At 49.0% G+C, this 16,931-nt stretch overlaps 6 protein-coding genes across 6 annotated transcripts; 4 read left to right on the top strand and 2 right to left on the bottom strand.

Moving 5' to 3' along the window:
• The first annotated feature begins 58 nt into the window (after positions 1 to 58).
• Positions 59 to 1,262, top strand: BDV27DRAFT_120682 (uncharacterized protein). The gene is made up of 3 exons (XM_032065175.1): positions 59 to 357; positions 427 to 524; positions 618 to 1,262. The coding sequence occupies exons 1-3, from the start codon at positions 249 to 251 to the stop codon at positions 819 to 821; spliced, it is 411 nt and encodes a 136-aa protein (XP_031932551.1). The 5' UTR covers positions 59 to 248; the 3' UTR covers positions 822 to 1,262.
• A 186-nt stretch (positions 1,263 to 1,448) lies between these two features.
• Positions 1,449 to 3,164, top strand: BDV27DRAFT_120681 (DNA replication factor Cdt1 C-terminal domain-containing protein). The gene has a single exon (XM_032065174.1). It carries the CDS (start codon positions 1,592 to 1,594, stop codon positions 3,020 to 3,022), a length of 1,431 nt encoding a protein of 476 aa, XP_031932550.1. The 5' UTR covers positions 1,449 to 1,591; the 3' UTR covers positions 3,023 to 3,164.
• A 252-nt stretch (positions 3,165 to 3,416) lies between these two features.
• BDV27DRAFT_141145 (mismatch repair ATPase MSH2) lies at positions 3,417 to 9,728 on the top strand (the record flags this gene model as incomplete). Its single annotated transcript, XM_032069780.1, has 8 exons — positions 3,417 to 3,440; positions 3,499 to 5,713; positions 5,744 to 6,270; positions 7,294 to 7,437; positions 7,508 to 8,642; positions 8,790 to 9,152; positions 9,216 to 9,301; positions 9,384 to 9,728. 8 exons carry the CDS (start codon positions 3,417 to 3,419, stop codon positions 9,726 to 9,728), a joined length of 4,839 nt encoding a protein of 1,612 aa, XP_031932549.1.
• Positions 9,729 to 10,011: 283 nt separating this feature from the next.
• On the bottom strand, positions 10,012 to 10,915 carry BDV27DRAFT_120676 (uncharacterized protein). Its single transcript, XM_032065173.1, has 4 exons — positions 10,792 to 10,915; positions 10,700 to 10,737; positions 10,575 to 10,645; positions 10,012 to 10,523 (listed from the first exon to the last, which is right to left on the bottom strand). Exons 1-4 carry the CDS (start codon positions 10,830 to 10,832, stop codon positions 10,431 to 10,433), a joined length of 243 nt encoding a protein of 80 aa, XP_031932548.1. The 5' UTR covers positions 10,833 to 10,915; the 3' UTR covers positions 10,012 to 10,430.
• Positions 10,916 to 11,095: 180 nt separating this feature from the next.
• Positions 11,096 to 13,554, top strand: BDV27DRAFT_120675 (exosome nuclease subunit RRP6). The gene has a single exon (XM_032065172.1). It carries the CDS (start codon positions 11,192 to 11,194, stop codon positions 13,490 to 13,492), a length of 2,301 nt encoding a protein of 766 aa, XP_031932547.1. The 5' UTR covers positions 11,096 to 11,191; the 3' UTR covers positions 13,493 to 13,554.
• A 704-nt stretch (positions 13,555 to 14,258) lies between these two features.
• Positions 14,259 to 15,194, bottom strand: BDV27DRAFT_165339 (putative membrane protein; the record flags this gene model as incomplete). The annotated part of the gene is made up of 4 exons (XM_032073899.1): positions 14,941 to 15,194; positions 14,606 to 14,822; positions 14,374 to 14,507; positions 14,259 to 14,320 (listed from the first exon to the last, which is right to left on the bottom strand). Exons 1-4 carry the CDS (start codon positions 15,137 to 15,139, stop codon positions 14,259 to 14,261), a joined length of 612 nt encoding a protein of 203 aa, XP_031932546.1. The 5' UTR covers positions 15,140 to 15,194.
• Positions 15,195 to 16,931: the final 1,737 nt, after the last annotated feature.

Raw genomic sequence — 16,931 nt, 5'->3', positions numbered from 1 at the left:
ACGGAAGTGTGTGTATGCTCAGTGAAAACCCATGTACATGTACATACGTACGTAGTCTGCGAAATATTATTAACCACAAGGAAACCCAGGACGTAGACGTCATACCCCATGACATGGTCCTCCATCTTACCCCAGACTTTTAAAGCCCTTGTTTGCCTCACCTTCTCACATTCAATCCAATAGACTTCAATTCTTAAAGCAACCTTGAATTCGAATCCCATCACAGCAACTACAATCCATCCGTTACAATGTCGAACAGAACCGGACTCTACGCTGCGCTCGCTGCAGCTGGTGTTGGCGGTTACTATCTGTATCGGGCCGGTGGTGACCCAAAGGCTGCGAAGCAAGAGATTAAACGTACTTCTCTTCCCTTTCTATTCCCGTCACTTTTTATATCGTTGCGAGCACGAAGCTGACCTTTTGTAGATGATGCCGACGTAGCTCGCAACAAGATCCCTGCGGACAAGGCCGAGAGAGCTGGCCAGAAAGTTGGTTCTGAAGCTGGTGCGCACATCGACGAGGCGGTATGTTCTTTGTCTCCCTATCCTGAATTGATTTGATGTTCTATCTATTTCCCTCTTTTCCTATTGTATAGATGAGAGCTAATGTGTGATCAGGTGTCCAATGCCCGCACCCAGGCGCAAGACGCCAGCAATCGTGCTTCAGGACTAGCCCACGAAAGTCTCGATAAGCTTAATGACGTGCGACAGGATGCGTCAGCAACGATCAAGGCCAACGTCGATAAATTTGATAAGACAGTGGAACAGAAGACGAGTGAGGCGAAGGGATCCTTGTCGAGCTGGTGGAGTGGTAGCAAGTAATCTGGGGGGACTTTGCGTCTGGAAATTGAATAAAGCGCGTTATTGCGATGGTTTAAATTATGTTAATATCAGCTAGCTCATATCCTCTCATGAAGGCGATTAATGCTATTATTTTTCATTGACATTGTTATTATCCTTCAAATGGCGGCTTCATGATAGTGGTAAATGGTTGGAAGTATAGACTTGGCACGCTGCATGGAAGAAGAATATTGTATGTGTATTGTCCGGTTGTCGTTGGCACTGACCAAGTCTGATAACTTGATAATCCCGATAAGATAGAGGATTCGACAGAGAGGCTTGTTTTACTGGTAGAAGCTAGTGGTGCTGTGGTATGTTGCATTCCTGTCATGCCGATTACCGTAGTGACGAAGTGCCATGCACTTACGGAGTAAGTTATCCACTCGAGAACTTCTCCTCGTGCTGTGGTTTCCGGACTCCAACTTGAAAACCCTCCAAAATAGATACATCTTATAAATACTTATGAAAAACCTCGGGGGTTCGTGTCAATGACAGTGGAGTAGATCCGGAGTGGGTTGACCCAATATAACCGCATCCGGACACGACGCCAACACGCGCCAAACGCGACGCGCTCCACCAGGAAAAAAACCTAATCGCCAGCTAAATAATATCAAGTGCCCACCCACTCCTTCCATGCGAACCATTCCCCAAGTGCATTTGTATTTTACGCATCAAACCTTCCCAATTGTCTATATGTTCCTTCCATAATCTATATCTCATCTCATTTATCCTCAACAAGCAAGGCAGTCACGATGCCGCGCACTTCCACCCGACAAACCCCCCTTCCCCGAGGACAGACCGGCATCCAAAGTTTCGCAAGAACGACCAAGCCCGGTCTCAGATCAGCTGTAGATGGCAAGCAGGCCGTCGCTAGTCTTCCGGTCTCGCCTTCCAAGAAACGGAAACTGAACGAACTCGAGAACGTAGACTGCAGTAACCCGCGGACGCAAGAAAAGGGGGAACCCACGACCGAAGCGCTTACGCCCTCGAAATCTCTCCATATCAAGGAACTGTCGTTGTCGACTCCCCGAAGTGGCCATTATGCATCTCCTACCCGTACCTCGCGGACTGCTGTTACCGGTAATATTTCTGCGATCCCGACTTCTCCGTCAAAGCGTGCTAGGGGTAAGGCTACATCGCGGCCTAGTGCGGCTGTTCTCCATGTGCGTCCCGCTTGTGTGAACGACTTGATTAAGTTGCATTCATCTTTCCTTAAAGCCATCACATTTCACCATGCGCATCACGGTACGGTTACTCCCGCGGACTTGAGGGAGTTTCTTCCTAGTGTTGAGCGGTTGTGGAAGAAGCGGAAGGTCGTGGTGAAGGATCTGCAACGGTTACTATGGATTTGGGAGCAAGACTCGGAAGCCACGGGGCTCAACTACCGGATTGCTAATTATGGATTGGGAAAGATCTGTTTGGAACGTGTGCGTCGCGAACAGTGGGCAATCGACGATAATGAATTGCAAGAACAGTTTGAGCAAATTGTCGACTTACTATGGGAGAAAGCTCTGGATGTCGTTAATGGTGATGAAAGTCAGGTGGATTTTATCGCAACGCTGGGTGTTTCGTCCATCTACGAGTCGCTTACACCATTCACGAACTTTCGGAAAGGCCAGCAGCGGTTGCAGGATTTGAAGGGCGGAGTCATCAAAATGAAAATGGAGAAGCTTAAAGCAGCGCCAGTGGAAGAGTCGCCTGGGAAGACACCCGAAGCGACGAATGCTCGTCGCACAGGACTTCTGGATCGGATCAGAAGCAAGGCTCTCCGTCAGTCGAAATTACCGCCCCCTCCGTCAAAGGAGATGCTGCTTCGTCGTGCTGCTGTTGAACGCATTGAGGAAGTCGCTGGTGTGCTGGCTTTGCTGAGGCCAGCTGGTTATGTGGGTAGTGGGCCAACAGCTACTGTGGCTGCCCAGAGGAAGCCGTTCCGTCTAGAGATGATTGTACAGAACGTTCAGGACTCATCGAAGAATCCTATTTCAGAGAAAGAGGTGGAAATTTGCTTGGAAGTGCTGGCTCGGCCCGACATTGCTGGACAATGGGTCGATTTCGTCACCGTGAATCATATCAAATCGGTAGTTCTAAAATCTTCCGCTGATATCAACCTCAAGGATATCGGTGCGAAGGTGCTCGAACTGAAGTTTGATGAGAACGAGCCTGCTTCAATCTCAAAACCCTAATCAATACCTTTACTGTTTAATGTGTGTTTTGGATGTCTGGTGTTGCTGGGTTGGATACCCCATCTGTGGAGTTTGATACACATGTCTTTATTGGCACTCATGTAGCATCTGTTAGCGTTGCATCTATCATATACCATTTTAGCTATTAGGAAATACATATCAACATTGCTGAACATGAAGCACTTCATTTCATATGTGTAGGCCTTTTTTGGACCTGTCACATTGTAGAGTTACAATGGCTCCTATGATTGGCCAATATTTCAATATATCGCGAACGCGACAGCACGTGACCGCGTTGCCACGGAGCGCGTCTCTGGAATTATCGAAATAGATCACCGCTGGCGCAGCTCATGGTCAGTCTTCCATTCATCTTTGTTGGAGACTAACTGACAAGATGTCTTCTCGCCCAGAACTTAAGGTAATTGAATAAAGCAACCCCTCTCTCGAACATTCAATAACAATTTTCCCTGTTCCAGGTTGATGACGAAGTCGGCTTCATTCGTTTTTACCGTTCCCTCGCAGCAGACAGCAGCGATGAAACTATCCGCGTTTTCGACCGTGGTGACTGGTATTCTGCCCATGGTGCAGAGGCAGAGTTCATTGCTCGCACCGTGTACAAGACTACCTCTATACTCCGCAACCTAGGTCGCAGCGACTCCGGAGGCCTTCCCTCCGTCACCATGAGCGTGACTGTCTTCCGCAACTTTCTCCGCGAAGCTCTCTTCCGACTCAACAAACGCGTTGAAATATGGGGCTCTGTCGGCACGGGCAAGGGCCATTGGAAGCTGGTAAAACAAGCTAGCCCAGGAAACCTCCAAGACGTGGAAGAGGAGCTGGGCAGTGTTGGTGGATTATCCATGGACTCGGCTCCGATTATCTTAGCGGTGAAGATCTCGGCCAAGGCCGCGGAGGCTAGGAGTGTGGGAGTATGCTTTGCGGACGCAAGTGTGCGGGAGCTCGGTGTTAGCGAGTTCATGGATAACGATATCTATTCCAACTTTGAGTCGCTTATTATCCAGCTCGGGGTCAAGGAGTGTCTGGTCCAGATGGATGCTAACAAGAAAGACGTTGAGCTAGGGAAGATCCGAACTATTGCTGATAGTTGCGGGATCGCTATCTCTGAGAGGCCGGTGGCTGACTTTGGTGTTAAGGATATTGAGCAGGATCTGACGAGGCTGTTGAGGGATGAGCGGTCAGCTGGTACTCTGCCCCAGACAGAGTTGAAGCTTGCTATGGGTTCGGCATCTGCGTTGATCAAGTACCTTGGGGTTATGTCTGACCCTACGAATTTCGGCCAGTACCAACTCTATCAGCATGATTTGTCTCAGTTTATGAAGTTGGATTCGTCGGCGTTGCGTGCTCTTAACCTTATGCCTGGTCCGCGGGACGGATCGAAGTCTATGAGTTTGTTTGGCTTATTGAATCACTGCAAGACCCCTGTCGGTAGCCGGTTGCTTGCGCAGTGGCTGAAGCAGCCGTTGATGGATCTGGCGGAGATCGAGAAGAGACAGCAGCTTGTTGAGGCTTTTGTTGTCAACACGGAGCTGAGACAGACTATGCAGGAGGAGCATCTTCGCTCCATACCGGATCTGTACAGACTGGCGAAGCGGTTCCAGCGCAAACAGGCAAACCTGGAAGACGTTGTGCGGGTGTATCAAGTTGCCATTCGTTTGCCTGGCTTTGTCAACTCTCTTGAGAATGTGATGGATGAAGAGTATCAGACGCCTCTGGAGACGGAGTATACTTCCAATCTCCGGAGTCACTCCGATAGCTTAGCGAAACTGGAGGAGATGGTTGAGACTACGGTTGATCTTGATGCGCTGGAGAACCACGAGTTCATCATCAAGCCTGAGTTTGACGAGAGCCTGCGGATCATCAGGAAGAAGCTGGACAAGCTCCGTCATGATATGGGCGTTGAGCACCGTAGGGTAGCTCGGGACCTTGACCAAGACATGGAGAAGAAGTTGTTCCTGGAGAACCACAGGGTGCACGGATGGTGCTTCCGACTTACTCGCAACGAGTCGGGCTGTATTCGCAATAAGAGAGAGTACCAGGAATGCTCTACACAGAAGAACGGCGTCTATTTCACTACGTCGACTATGCAAACACTTCGCCGCGAGCATGATCAACTGTCCTCAAACTACAATAGAACTCAGACCGGCCTGGTGAATGAGGTCGTCAACGTCGCTGCGTCCTACTGCCCTGTCCTGGAACGACTTGCTGGTGTCCTAGCACACCTCGATGTCATTGTAAGCTTCGCTCATGCTTCTGTCCATGCGCCGACCCCCTATGCTCGGCCCAAGATGCACCCACGAGGTACCGGAAACACAGTTCTCAAGGAAGCGCGGCACCCCTGTATGGAAATGCAGGATGACATTTCATTCATCACCAATGATGTGGCTTTGGTCCGAGACGAGTCCTCCTTCCTGATCATTACTGGACCCAACATGGGAGGTAAATCGACCTATATTCGCCAAATCGGTGTTATCGCTCTCATGGCTCAGACGGGCTGCTTTGTGCCTTGCACGGAAGCAGAATTGACCATCTTTGACTGCATCCTTGCACGTGTCGGTGCAAGTGATTCGCAGCTCAAGGGAGTGTCCACTTTCATGGCTGAGATGCTTGAAACATCCAATATTCTCAAATCGGCAACGTCCGAGTCTCTTATCATCATCGACGAGCTTGGGCGCGGTACAAGCACATATGATGGATTCGGCCTAGCATGGGCCATCTCTGAACACATCGTCACAGAGATTCGCTGCTTCGGCCTTTTCGCTACTCATTTCCATGAACTGACGGCTCTCGCCGATCGATACCCCAAGTCTGTCAAGAACCTGCACGTAGTCGCCTTCATCGGCGATGGTACCGATGACGACAGTGAAGATAAGAAATCCAAGCGGAACCAGGTCACTCTCCTGTACCGTGTCGAACCTGGCATTTGTGACCAGTCATTCGGTATCCATGTTGCCGAACTGGTCCGCTTCCCAGAAAAGGTGGTCAACATGGCCCGTCAGAAGGCAGAGGAGCTTGAAGACTTTACTTCCTCAGAACAGCAAGGCCAGCAATCATCCATGGCGATCGATAGGTACTCGCAGGAAGAAGTTGAGGAGGGCAGTGCCCTTCTCAAAGCGATGTTGTTGAAATGGAAGGCGGAGACTGAGTCCTCTGGTAAGGAGTTGACGGTGGAAGAGAAGCGACAGATCATGCGTGATCTCGTCAAAGCAGATGAAAAGCTGCAAGCAAACAAGGTCTTCCAGGGCATCAAGGCTTTATAGATTAGTATTTGCGTCTTTTTTTTTTTCTCGGGGTCCTAGCGGTTCGGCGTTTGGATGGGATCAATCTGTGTATGTGTGACCTACGGCTATGAGGATAAAATGTGTAGGGAATAATGCTATCCCAAAATTTCCAGTGATTGTTTCTTTGTACATATTGCTTAGGTTAAAGTGAATGCATTTCCATTTAACTACATTTATCTACATCGGTCACGTGGGACCGCGGAGGTCTAGACGCTCCACCGGGATAGTATTCTTAATCTATAAGCGCATCGTCTCCAGTCCTCACCACAATCAGCCAGGGTTTACCAGTTGTCCTAACATTTTGGTCTCGCAAGTTTCGTCGCCTTCCTTGAGCGATCGTCATTCCTTCAGTGCAATCTCGGACCAGTGAACCCGCCACTCCCTTCTTGATCCTTGGTTTTAAGAGCTATGCGCGCAAACTAAGGTGATACCCGCCGAACCACCGTATTTCATGCACCCCTTTTCTATCCTTACACTCGGCATCTTCGTCGCGGGCTACATCACCGCAAGGTGGGACCTCGTTACTCGTTTATATGAACTGGCTATATTTGCTTGGGATCACGGCGTTGTGGTACGTGTTGCTTGCCAGCCCCTCTCTATCTTTTACCCACCGCGGGATACTTGTTCGGCTCCGTCGTACGCGCGGCCCGGGCCTGACTTCCATTACACGGCATTGGTGTCGCATGGACTGATTCTCATATCCAAAACAGACACGAACAGCGAAGGGATTTGTACTTCTGTCTATTTTTTACTTTCTACTTGTCCTCCCTATCAGCTACCTGGCTGCGAAAGAAGGCGAATTGGTATGCGACACACATCGATTGAATCAAGCCCGCAATCCAATGGAGCGAGAAACCTGCCTGCGAACAAAAACGAAGCTAATATGTCTAATATCAGCACCCCCGATACGTCAACCTGGGCGTATCTGCCCGAGAACAGTTACGCCGCCGCGGCTCCTTTTAATCACGCCTGAAGGATGACAACATGCTCATGAGCGATGGATTGTTGCGGGTATTTTGGCCATACGACCTCCCTCGGTCGTCGTCACAGGGCGTGATTGTCGGGTGGAAGAATTCGGAGCTCGACTTGTTCGTGCTGACGGTCTTGGAGGATGTCGAGGTGAGCCGACGCATTGGTTGGCTTTCATACGGTCTGCTGGTGGGATACTGACAGGCCTTGCGTTTACTAGCCTCGGAATGTCGACAATGCCCTGCGTGCCGGAATCCTTTTTCGCAACAGCCCCCATCCGATTGTGAGGATATTTACGCTCTGTGGCAGATCTGCTATGCATGTGCTGGGGACGACCAATCCACGAGAGCCACCGACAGCGTTTAACCCGTCACACCTCTATGTGAATACGCATCCGTCGTATAAGATTCCTCGGATATATTGTCCGCCCGAGACGAGTGTGTCTGTTCAGGTTATCATGTTTCATCGCCCCCATCCTACCCGAATGGAGTATATGTCGCTAGAGCCGATTTCTCTTGCTCTTGGCGACAAGGTGATTGCTGCGGACAAATCCGATTCGGTATCCGACAAGATCGATACAGAGGAGGAACGGGATAAGGCTCAGTCTCAGAAGTTGGTTGAAAAACTTAAGCTTCATACGGTCGTTAAGCATGTCCCATCGCACAAAGAGCAGGCACTGCCCCTCATAATCAACCAAGTGAATTGCGCCTACGAGATGGGAAAGCTCATGGAAAAGAATAGTCACCTGATTGGGATTCGTGTCAAGAGGAGTATGAGCGTTGGTGAGCGAGTTGTCGAATCTGCAACGACCCTGTGGGATCTTTTTGTCCTTGGTGTTTCCTATGTGTTCTGGCAATGGGTTTGGCCTGTCATCACTCGGGTCTTCGTCATCGGTCTTGTGTTCCATCGGACAATTGCGGAGATCGTTCTCCAGGTTCTAGAGTGGCGCGCTCGGCCCGATGCAGCAGCTTTGAAGGATATATCAGCAACGGCCCAGCAAGTTGATATTCGGCTCCAACAGTTCTGCTATTGGCCCATTCAGTACGTCAAGCTGCGGCAGAGGAAGGATAACTGGGAGAGTGTGACTACTAGCCATCCTGACTATATCCGGTTTTACAACAGTCTATGGCTTGTTGCGAACGACGTGATTATCGGTATAGCGTTGGGTTCCTACATCATTGATAATGCGAATTGGGTGGCTTTGCAAATCAACTCTATTCTTACTGGCTGGACTGTGGAAGGATTACAACGTACCATCTCTTGGCTGATGGACTGGCCAGCAGGTTTGAAGTTGAATAACGAGCTCGCCGCTTTTCTGGGCGATCTGTTCCTGTGGGTAATAGAGAATTGGGCTGGTAAGGCTTTCCCCCGTTTGTTTTCCTCCTTCAGCTAACCAAGAAAAGCTTTCATTGCAAATCTACAGCCTTACCTTCCTCACGTTATATATGTTGTTGGGTGCTCTAGCTTTGCGGGCGCCAGCATGCCCATTGCCCTCTTCTCAGATCTCGTGTCTATACTGACTGTGCACATTTACTCGTTTTATATCGCCTCGGCACGCATCTTCAACTGGCAGCTGACTATCATCATATCCCTATTCCACTTGTTCCGTGGTAAGAAGCGGAATGTGCTGCGCAACCGTATAGATTCGTGCGATTACGATCTAGATCAACTCCTGATTGGGACAATCCTGTTCACCGTGCTCTTCTTTCTCCTTCCAACCATCATCGTTTTCTACCTGGCTTTTGCAACCGCTCGGATGTCAATCATCTCAGTGAAAGCGGCACTTGATACATGTCTGGCATTCTTGAACCACTTCCCACTCTTCGCCTTAATGCTGCGGGTCAAAGATTCCCGGCGACTGCCAGGTGCGTTCTTACACTCTCACATGGCTGGTTATCAGGCAATACATAACTGACCCGAAATCGCAGGCGGCATTCACTTTGAGCTCCGCGAAGAGCACGGCAAGTCATCAAACTCCGACTCGACTTCCAAAGTACCTTACATCCATCTCGAGGTATGCCGCTCCATACCTACTGTCACTCTATCTAGAACCATCCACACCCTTGGAAGTAATACTCAAACTAACCGAACACTAGTCAATACCCCTAACTCTTCGTGCCATGTTCGACCAATACTTCCAACTAGGTCATCGGCTCCGAGCACACTATCTTTCGCCGCGCGTGATCTTCTGCCTGGTAACAGGCCGCTTCGTGCCCCCAATCCACCGCCGCAATCTCTACAGTATGCAATATAGTATGCTTCCTGCTCGTCGGGCCGGAATGGCCGAGGTGTGGTCCTTGTTGACCCAGCCTCGTAAAGCCAATAACGGTAGCGGCGGTTCCTCTACTATGGTCGGGGGGATGGGCGCAACGGCGAATGGGTTACTCAAGGTTCCGGGCGGGTTCGGTCAGGGTGATATGAGGAGACGAGGACATCGGTGATGTGACATTATCTGTTGTCTCTGATTGATGAGATTTTGAAATGAGTTTATGCGTGTTTATGCACATAGATATAATATAATCTAATTTCAGTACTACTCATTATGTGATTTGGTCTCAGGTTGAGTTTATTGTTCGATTCTCTGTATGGTTCAAGTAACATATCCATTCTCATGAATCGCTCGCAAATCATCCCCAGGGTAGATCACCCTTCTCTCCCTGACGTCCCATACCACGCTGAATACTCTACTTCCCGAATACAACGAGTCACATCAATCATATCAATTGAAAAGTCGCTAAATGATGTATGGTCTGAGAAATGATCTAGTTTACATATGTATAAAAGTACATGAGAGGGGAGAACGTGTTAGTACAGAATTAAGTTGAGGTGAGACTTTCTGAACAAGCCATCGTAGATATTGTCGCACACATGAAGCCTTAACAACTGGCGTGCAAAAGATTGGCTTTTCCAAGAATCAGCGTTAAGTTGCAAGAGGTCCAGTCAATGAGCTTCACGACTTATTCCACGTTGAGCTGCAAACCAGCATTGCAATGGAATTTGCGCCGCGTAAGGTTGGCTGCTCATGGCAGGTTAAATCATGATCTGGCCCTTGAAGATGACAATATTTCAGGCCACTGGGCCCATTTGCTTGTTATTAGTCTGTATATGGAGCGGAGATGAGGTATCTATAGCGAAGCTAGATATCAACTCCTCCGATTGTGCTCAGCATCCATCTCGGAGTTACCCTTCCGAACATCTTCCAGCATGGAATCGATGCCTTTTTCTTTTAGCACTTTCTGCCCGAGAAGTTAGTGCACGTCATGAAGTACGGGCTGGTGATATGTTACATTTAAGCATGTCTTGTATTTAGAGAATAGTTCTTCGCAGTCATTGGATGTTGTATTACCACGAAGGTATTCTGTTTTTGTAAGCTTTGAAGATATGCAGAAGTGTTTTAACGGGAAAAACTCACTTTCACTGTACCATTTGAGAAAGCAGGTGTCATATCTCCTGGTCACAGTTAGCTGCCATAGTAGATTTAGGCGGAGCTTAGGTGGAAACTACTCTTTGATATCATTGCATTCGGGTGCTATAGAGGCAGACATGATGGATCTTGATAAGTAGAAGTCTGCACAAGGATGTCAGAAGGCGCTTTTGCTTTTCCGTGTCTATGGCTGGAATAGTGAGGCGAATAGGATAAGTAATGATACGCCAGCAAGTAAATGAGAATGATCATCGCCGCTGTACCCTTCTAGTCCGATTTCAGTAGGCGGTCAGCAGTCCGCCGGCGTCAGCATTTCTCCACCTCCGAATTTTTCCTTTTTTTTCTTTTTTTTGTATGAACTAAAAGTGATTATTGGTTAAACACGACTGCCAGGCGCAAACAATCTTGCCCTGTCTGTTTTTTCATTACCATATCAGCTCTGTATTTGTCATAAAACAGGATACTTGGAGCTAAATCACAATGGATTCCGCAGCAGACTTTCCGCCGTTCCAGCAGCAGCTAACGTCGTCGCTCGTGCAGATGACGCGCACTGTTGGCCAGCTCTCTGCTGAAGATCTCAGTTTTCACCGCACTTCAAGCGCGGAGCTTTCTGAGTCCATCGATGAACAAAGCGGCAGGATTCTTTCACTAACCTCTTCTCTCTTGAAAGCCGCCACAGTCGGTACCGATTTACCCGCGCCGACCCTGCAGGATGAAGACTCTATCGAAGACAATTGGCGCGGTGTGGTGGATGTTATTGATGCTCTTTTGGAAAGAGCGGATGCTTGCTTGGATGAATTTACCGGTGTAATTAAAAGACTGAGCCCATCGCAGCAAGAACAGAGTGCACCCAAGGCTACAAAGAAGACTACTTCGAAGTTTCCCACCATTTACGATTACGGCCCGTCGAAGATCCCGAAGCCTCAGCTGCATTTTGAGCGTCAAGTCGATAACGCCGATGTGTCGCCTTTCAAGCCATTGCTCAGAACTAAACCGCATGCGGTGGTTCCGTTGGAGAAATCCGTTGAATCGTCGGACCCTGCGACAGGTTTTAGAAACCCGTATGAGCCCGAGATACGCGCCGCAAAGTATCCAGAGTCTACCTACACTGTGTCACCTCCCGTTCCTTATCAGCCTTGGGAGTCGACAGCCGCAACTTTCGTGGATACCTTGGAAGGAGTGAAGGATATGTTGAAAGAGCTTAAATCTGCGAAGGAGATCGCTATCGATCTAGAGCATCACGATGTGCATTCCTATCAAGGTCTTGTTTCTTTGATGCAGATCAGTACTCGCGATAAGGACTGGGTGGTCGACACGCTGAAACCGTGGAGGGAGGAGCTTCAGATGCTTAATGAGGTTTTTGCGGACCCTAGCATCCTCAAAGTGTTCCACGGTTCGTCCATGGATATCATTTGGCTTCAACGCGATCTAGGTCTCTACGTAGTTGGCATGTTTGATACATACCACGCTGCTTGCGCTCTGAATTACCCCAAGCGGAGTTTGAAGTTCCTTTTGCAGAAGCTGGTCAACTTTGAAGCCGACAAAAGGTACCAAATGGCCGACTGGCGAATTCGGCCGATTCCAGAGGGCATGTTTGACTACGCCAGATCCGATACCCACTACCTTCTTCACATTTTCGATCACTTACGCAACGAACTCATTCAGAACTCAACGCCCGAAAACAACCTCATCGACTACGTCTTGGAGAAGTCAAAGGACGAAGCTCTGCAACGTTTCGAGCGCTCTCCTTATGATGCTGCCACAGGTCAAGGACAAGGTGGCTGGTACGACTACTTATCACGCAATCCCGCGGTCCTGAGCAAGGAGCAATTTGCCGTCTTTAGAGCAGTCCATCAATGGCGTGACGCAGTTGCGAGAGAGGAGGACGAAGGCGTGCAGTGTGTCTTCCCTAAGCACATCCTTTTCAAGGTTGCCCACGCTATGCCTCTGGACCTGGGGACATTGTTCCGGACACTGTCACCAGTGACACCCATCGCCAAGGACAGAGCCGCGGACCTCCTGGAGGTCATCAAAAACGCGAAAATTGAAGGCGCCGACGGCCCTGAATGGCGTGATGTGTATGTGAAGCCGACAAAGACGGGGCGATCTGTTCCAGCGACGGAAACCGAACAGGGTCTTGTGACGCCACCTATGGGTGAGGAGAACTTGCCTACTGCTGCGCGCTGCGAGGTCTCCCAGTTCTGGGGTGCAGTGTTGGACTCTCGGGAACCCCTTACTCCTCCCGAGTACTCCGCCGTCGCCTCTGCAGAAGCCCTCCGACTGTCGCTCCCGCTGCCACCCATGCCTCGTACGGTATCTGAAGCTCGCGACAAGCTTGCTGGCTCGGCTGCTGCCAAGCCTGCGCCTCCCAAACCTACCCCAGCTCCTATTGAAGCACCAGAAGAAAAGGAGGAGAACAAGATCTTCACAGTCAAAGGGCTTGGTGGCCCGCGCAAACGGAAGAGCGAAGAAGCTCCGTCGCCAGAAGCTGATGAACCCAGCGATGTGATACACATCGGGGAGAAACCGTCCAAGAAACAACGCCGGAAGGAAAAGAAGAACAAATCTGCGTCGCAGACTCCGCAGCCCGAGGAAGAGAAGGAAGAAGCTGAGCCCTTCAACTATGAGGCCGCTGCCTCCGTCCTGCACGCAAAGCCAGCCCAGACCGCCTCACTTCACAAGAAACGACCATTCAACCCATACGCGAAGGCGCTTGAGGCACCCAGTGGAGTGCGCAAGCAGAAGCGTGAGACCCCCGGCAAGTCATTCACTTTCAGGTGATCACATTAAAAATAGATATCTTCGTCTGGTCTTATGTACGGGAGATTGGTTGCACTGGTATAAAATGTTTTGAGTACATAACGATACCCGATTAGTTGGAGAAATAACGAAATCGAAGGCATTCATTAGAGTCATCGTCATAGTGTCTGGTTCTACTATAAAATCATTTGCGTATTTCTCACACTTCTTAACCATAGCGAATTCTCTACACAGAATTAATAGAGCCTTTAAGAACATGGATCAACCCACCTACAAAACGGCTATCTTCCAGATGAGAAACACTCAATAGTCTTCCAGACTGCAAAAATGCAACCTCAGATTCAGTATGGGCTTTGCCCAGCCCACACCACGAACCCTACAACGCGCCACCTGCTTAACACAGATGTTACCTTTCAAACCTCCCATCAACCACACCCCTTATCATAACGAGGTATCAGCCCCAAAACTACAGAGAGTACAGCCCATGCCAGTTCAAAATCATACCACTCGAAGTTTTCTCTTTCTCATCTCACACTACCAAGCTATATATGTACATATAAACCAAGCCACTAGACTATATCCAATATCATACGAAGAACAAAGTCGGCAGAGACCCCTCCCTCAATCTATACATGCCTTTTCCCAGAAAATTTTGAATCAATCAACAACTTGTAACAAAGATATACACATGTAATACATGAAGCAAACAGAATGAGAACCAACCCCCTTCCCTTCCTCGAAGACTGAATCTTCTTCCCCCCCCCCAAACACAAAAAAAAACCTCCACCTACGACCGAGCCAAGGTCTTGCGCCGCTGCTTAACCATGTACTTATACATCATAGGGGTTCCTAACAGCAATCCATTAGACAAGCCAGCTACTAATACCAAGAATGACACATACCCGGCACATAAAGCACAAGAAAGAAATAGAAGATGCCAGCCACGACGAGACTAGACGTAGCATTTGCAGCATGATACATTAACCACCATTCGCTGCTGATTCCGACAGGATAGAGGACGAAGAAAAGTGAATATCTATTATCCATTCATTTGTGTTAGTTGAAATCCCCCAACCCGGGGGCTATGGCCCGGGGGTTCGTTAGTTTAAGTATGGGATGTGAAAAAGAACTCACCTTAGCCATTTCAACGCAGCAGGTACCGATATCCCGGCTAGCATTACTACGAAGTAAGAGTACCTGACGGTATCTGCTGCAGACCAGGCGAGTAGCATAGCCGGGTAGGCCCAGGAATGGGCGGTGACAGCTGGGAAGGCATAGTTAATGGCCCAGACTTGTACGCTGCGGCCGAATACTTGCGTGAAGGTTGTGAAGACGGGGCTTCGGGTGATTCCTGCCCCATTCCCCTCCCCACGGGGGTTGTTAGTATAAATATACTTGATATACTGGGGGTTTTTTTTTTTTTTTTTTTTTTTGGAGGATGAGGTAGATAAGGTTGGATTAGGTCTTACCGGCAGCGGAGTGGAGAATCTCTGCGACTGCTAGGGTTTGCGTCCATCGGGTCCAGGGCTCGAGAGTTGTGTATGTCGATGCGGGGTCGGGGGTTGTGAGGACGGTGAGGAGGATGCGGAGCCAGAGGATTGTGGATATGGCATTGTAGAAGAGTAGGTAGGCTCTTTTTGGGGAGAGGGGTTCTTGTTTAGGAGACATGGTTATCTAGTTGTTTCTTGCGCTTCTATTGGAATTGGGGTTGATTTTTTTTTGGACGCTGGAGAAAATCTGGGGTTGAAGATAATTGCCTAATTGGTCAATGCGTTGAACTAGATTACTTGGTCGGCCACTGCTTTGTCAGCACTTTTTTAAGGACGCTCTTGTGGCTTATGATGGTTGTACGGGATATCTGCATGGTTCCTTTTCTATAGTAGATTGGTTTTTGTTGGTTGTATACTAGGGGTTGATTGGGATAGTGGAATATTGGCATATCCATAATCATGCATTGTCTGGCGATTGGTTAAATCCCCGTGTCATGAATACATACGGATAGATCTATAAAGGCCGTGCCCCCTAAAAGGGGCAGATCCCTTAGAATTATGGATACCCCAATCTCCCGGCCCCAAAGTGCCCGAATGACTGCCCCTTCTTGTAGTCGAGCTCAGGGCTGTCGACGTAGGGCTATTTCGTGGTATGGTCCCTTGTGGAGGCCTTAATATTGTGGGAGCTTCTTTCAGTTGTTCTTTATGCTTGTTGATCAATTTGGGGTTGCATTTTTCTTTCTAGAAGACTTCAAGTAGTTTCTGTGTTCTACCAGTCCAGAACTCCGGTAAAGTCCTACAAAGAAAAACTTACAAAGGAAACTAAGTGCGAGCGTTGAACTAGCATTCTCCTTTATGGCCAAGTAACTTGAACAGGCCGGGCCAGATCGGTGGGCAAACGGCGATCTTCACTATCGATAATGAAGACTATTAAGCCTAGAGCTCCCCAGCTAGAATTATACCGCGCATAGGAGCTATCGGGCACGAGGCCCTGTCAGGCCGAATGCTGGTCAGTGTTGCCAAGAAGCTCAGCTCACTGGAAAACTCCAGACGCCCGGCACAAAAGGTTGACGCGGCGCGCCTATACCGTATTTGTATCTAGGCATGGAGGATCAGTTGAATTCTGTGAAGAATAATGCCCAAGGGAAAAGCGATAATGGGTCCAATATAGGAACGTACCACCATAAGTAGTAGGTTAAGGCCGCATAGGGCTTAGACCGTTGAAGTTGGAAATCTCGGTGACGCCGAAGCGGATCGTAACACGAAGTGTCTTTCCCTTGGAAGAACGGAAAGTATACTATAAGAGTTCAACTATAGGGACATCGATTTATGCCTAACAACTCCCTACGGGCCCTAAATGACCTCGTTGACAAACGAAAAGCTACCCGTCCCGTCAGAAGGTGATTAGTTACACCTCTCGTTTGCCCTTCAGGTTTCTACTATCAAGAAAAAGGTGCACGTTACGTAGTAGTATGAGTAGCATAACCATAATCGAACCCGCTGACGAAGAACTAGCTTATCAGTACTTAATCCCTGATGCACCCAACGCTGTTAATTTAGACTTAACCTGCATTACAGGGGGTGTCAGCTGGGGGCCCGTCCAGGGTGGAGACATTTGCGATGACTAGCTTCTCCGGTGTATGCAATTGATGAGCAATTAGGCTATCCCCCGACACCAGACAGAGGCCGATCGGCATGTCCCCTAACTTGACTGGAGAGATTGCTGGGTGGAAGAACCGTTGAGGTATTTGCTACGGGGAGGAGGTCCGTGGGTTCTGCACGATGGGCAAGAAGATGCGGTGTGTGATTTGGAATAATGCCTCAAAATGGTCGATTGGTCTAGATGTTGTGCTTACCCTTTCTTTCCATCAGCTTGGGGAGGGGTGGTGAGATAACGAGCTTATAAATCGTTCTGCTGAAAGGATCAAAGAAGGGCTGTGTGTCACGATCGTCTCTTTTGCCATGGATCT

The sequence above is a fragment of the Aspergillus caelatus genome (assembly GCF_009193585.1).
Source record: "Aspergillus caelatus strain CBS 763.97 unplaced genomic scaffold BDV27scaffold_11, whole genome shotgun sequence".
Classification (NCBI taxonomy): domain Eukaryota; kingdom Fungi; phylum Ascomycota; class Eurotiomycetes; order Eurotiales; family Aspergillaceae; genus Aspergillus; species Aspergillus caelatus.
This window is presented reverse-complemented; position numbering and strand designations above follow the sequence as displayed.

Excerpts from the sequence above, each read along its gene's own strand:
- BDV27DRAFT_120676 (XM_032065173.1), bottom strand. The coding sequence starts at position 10,832 with ATGTCTGCCTCTATAGCACCCGAATGCAATGATATCAAAGA. Across the intron at positions 10,646-10,699 it reads TCTCAAATGGTACAGTGAAA|AATACCTTCGTGGTAATACA; the intron begins GTGAGTTTTTCC and ends TTACAAAAACAG. Across the intron at positions 10,524-10,574 it reads AATACAAGACATGCTTAAAT|AAAGTGCTAAAAGAAAAAGG; the intron begins GTAACATATCAC and ends CTTCTCGGGCAG.
- BDV27DRAFT_120682 (XM_032065175.1), top strand. The coding sequence starts at position 249 with ATGTCGAACAGAACCGGACTCTACGCTGCGCTCGCTGCAGCTGGTGTT. Across the intron at positions 358-426 it reads TGCGAAGCAAGAGATTAAAC|ATGATGCCGACGTAGCTCGC; the intron begins GTACTTCTCTTC and ends GACCTTTTGTAG. Across the intron at positions 525-617 it reads GTGCGCACATCGACGAGGCG|GTGTCCAATGCCCGCACCCA; the intron begins GTATGTTCTTTG and ends ATGTGTGATCAG.
- BDV27DRAFT_120675 (XM_032065172.1), top strand. The coding sequence starts at position 11,192 with ATGGATTCCGCAGCAGACTTTCCGCCGTTCCAGCAGCAGCTAACGTCG.
- BDV27DRAFT_120681 (XM_032065174.1), top strand. The coding sequence starts at position 1,592 with ATGCCGCGCACTTCCACCCGACAAACCCCCCTTCCCCGAGGACAGACC.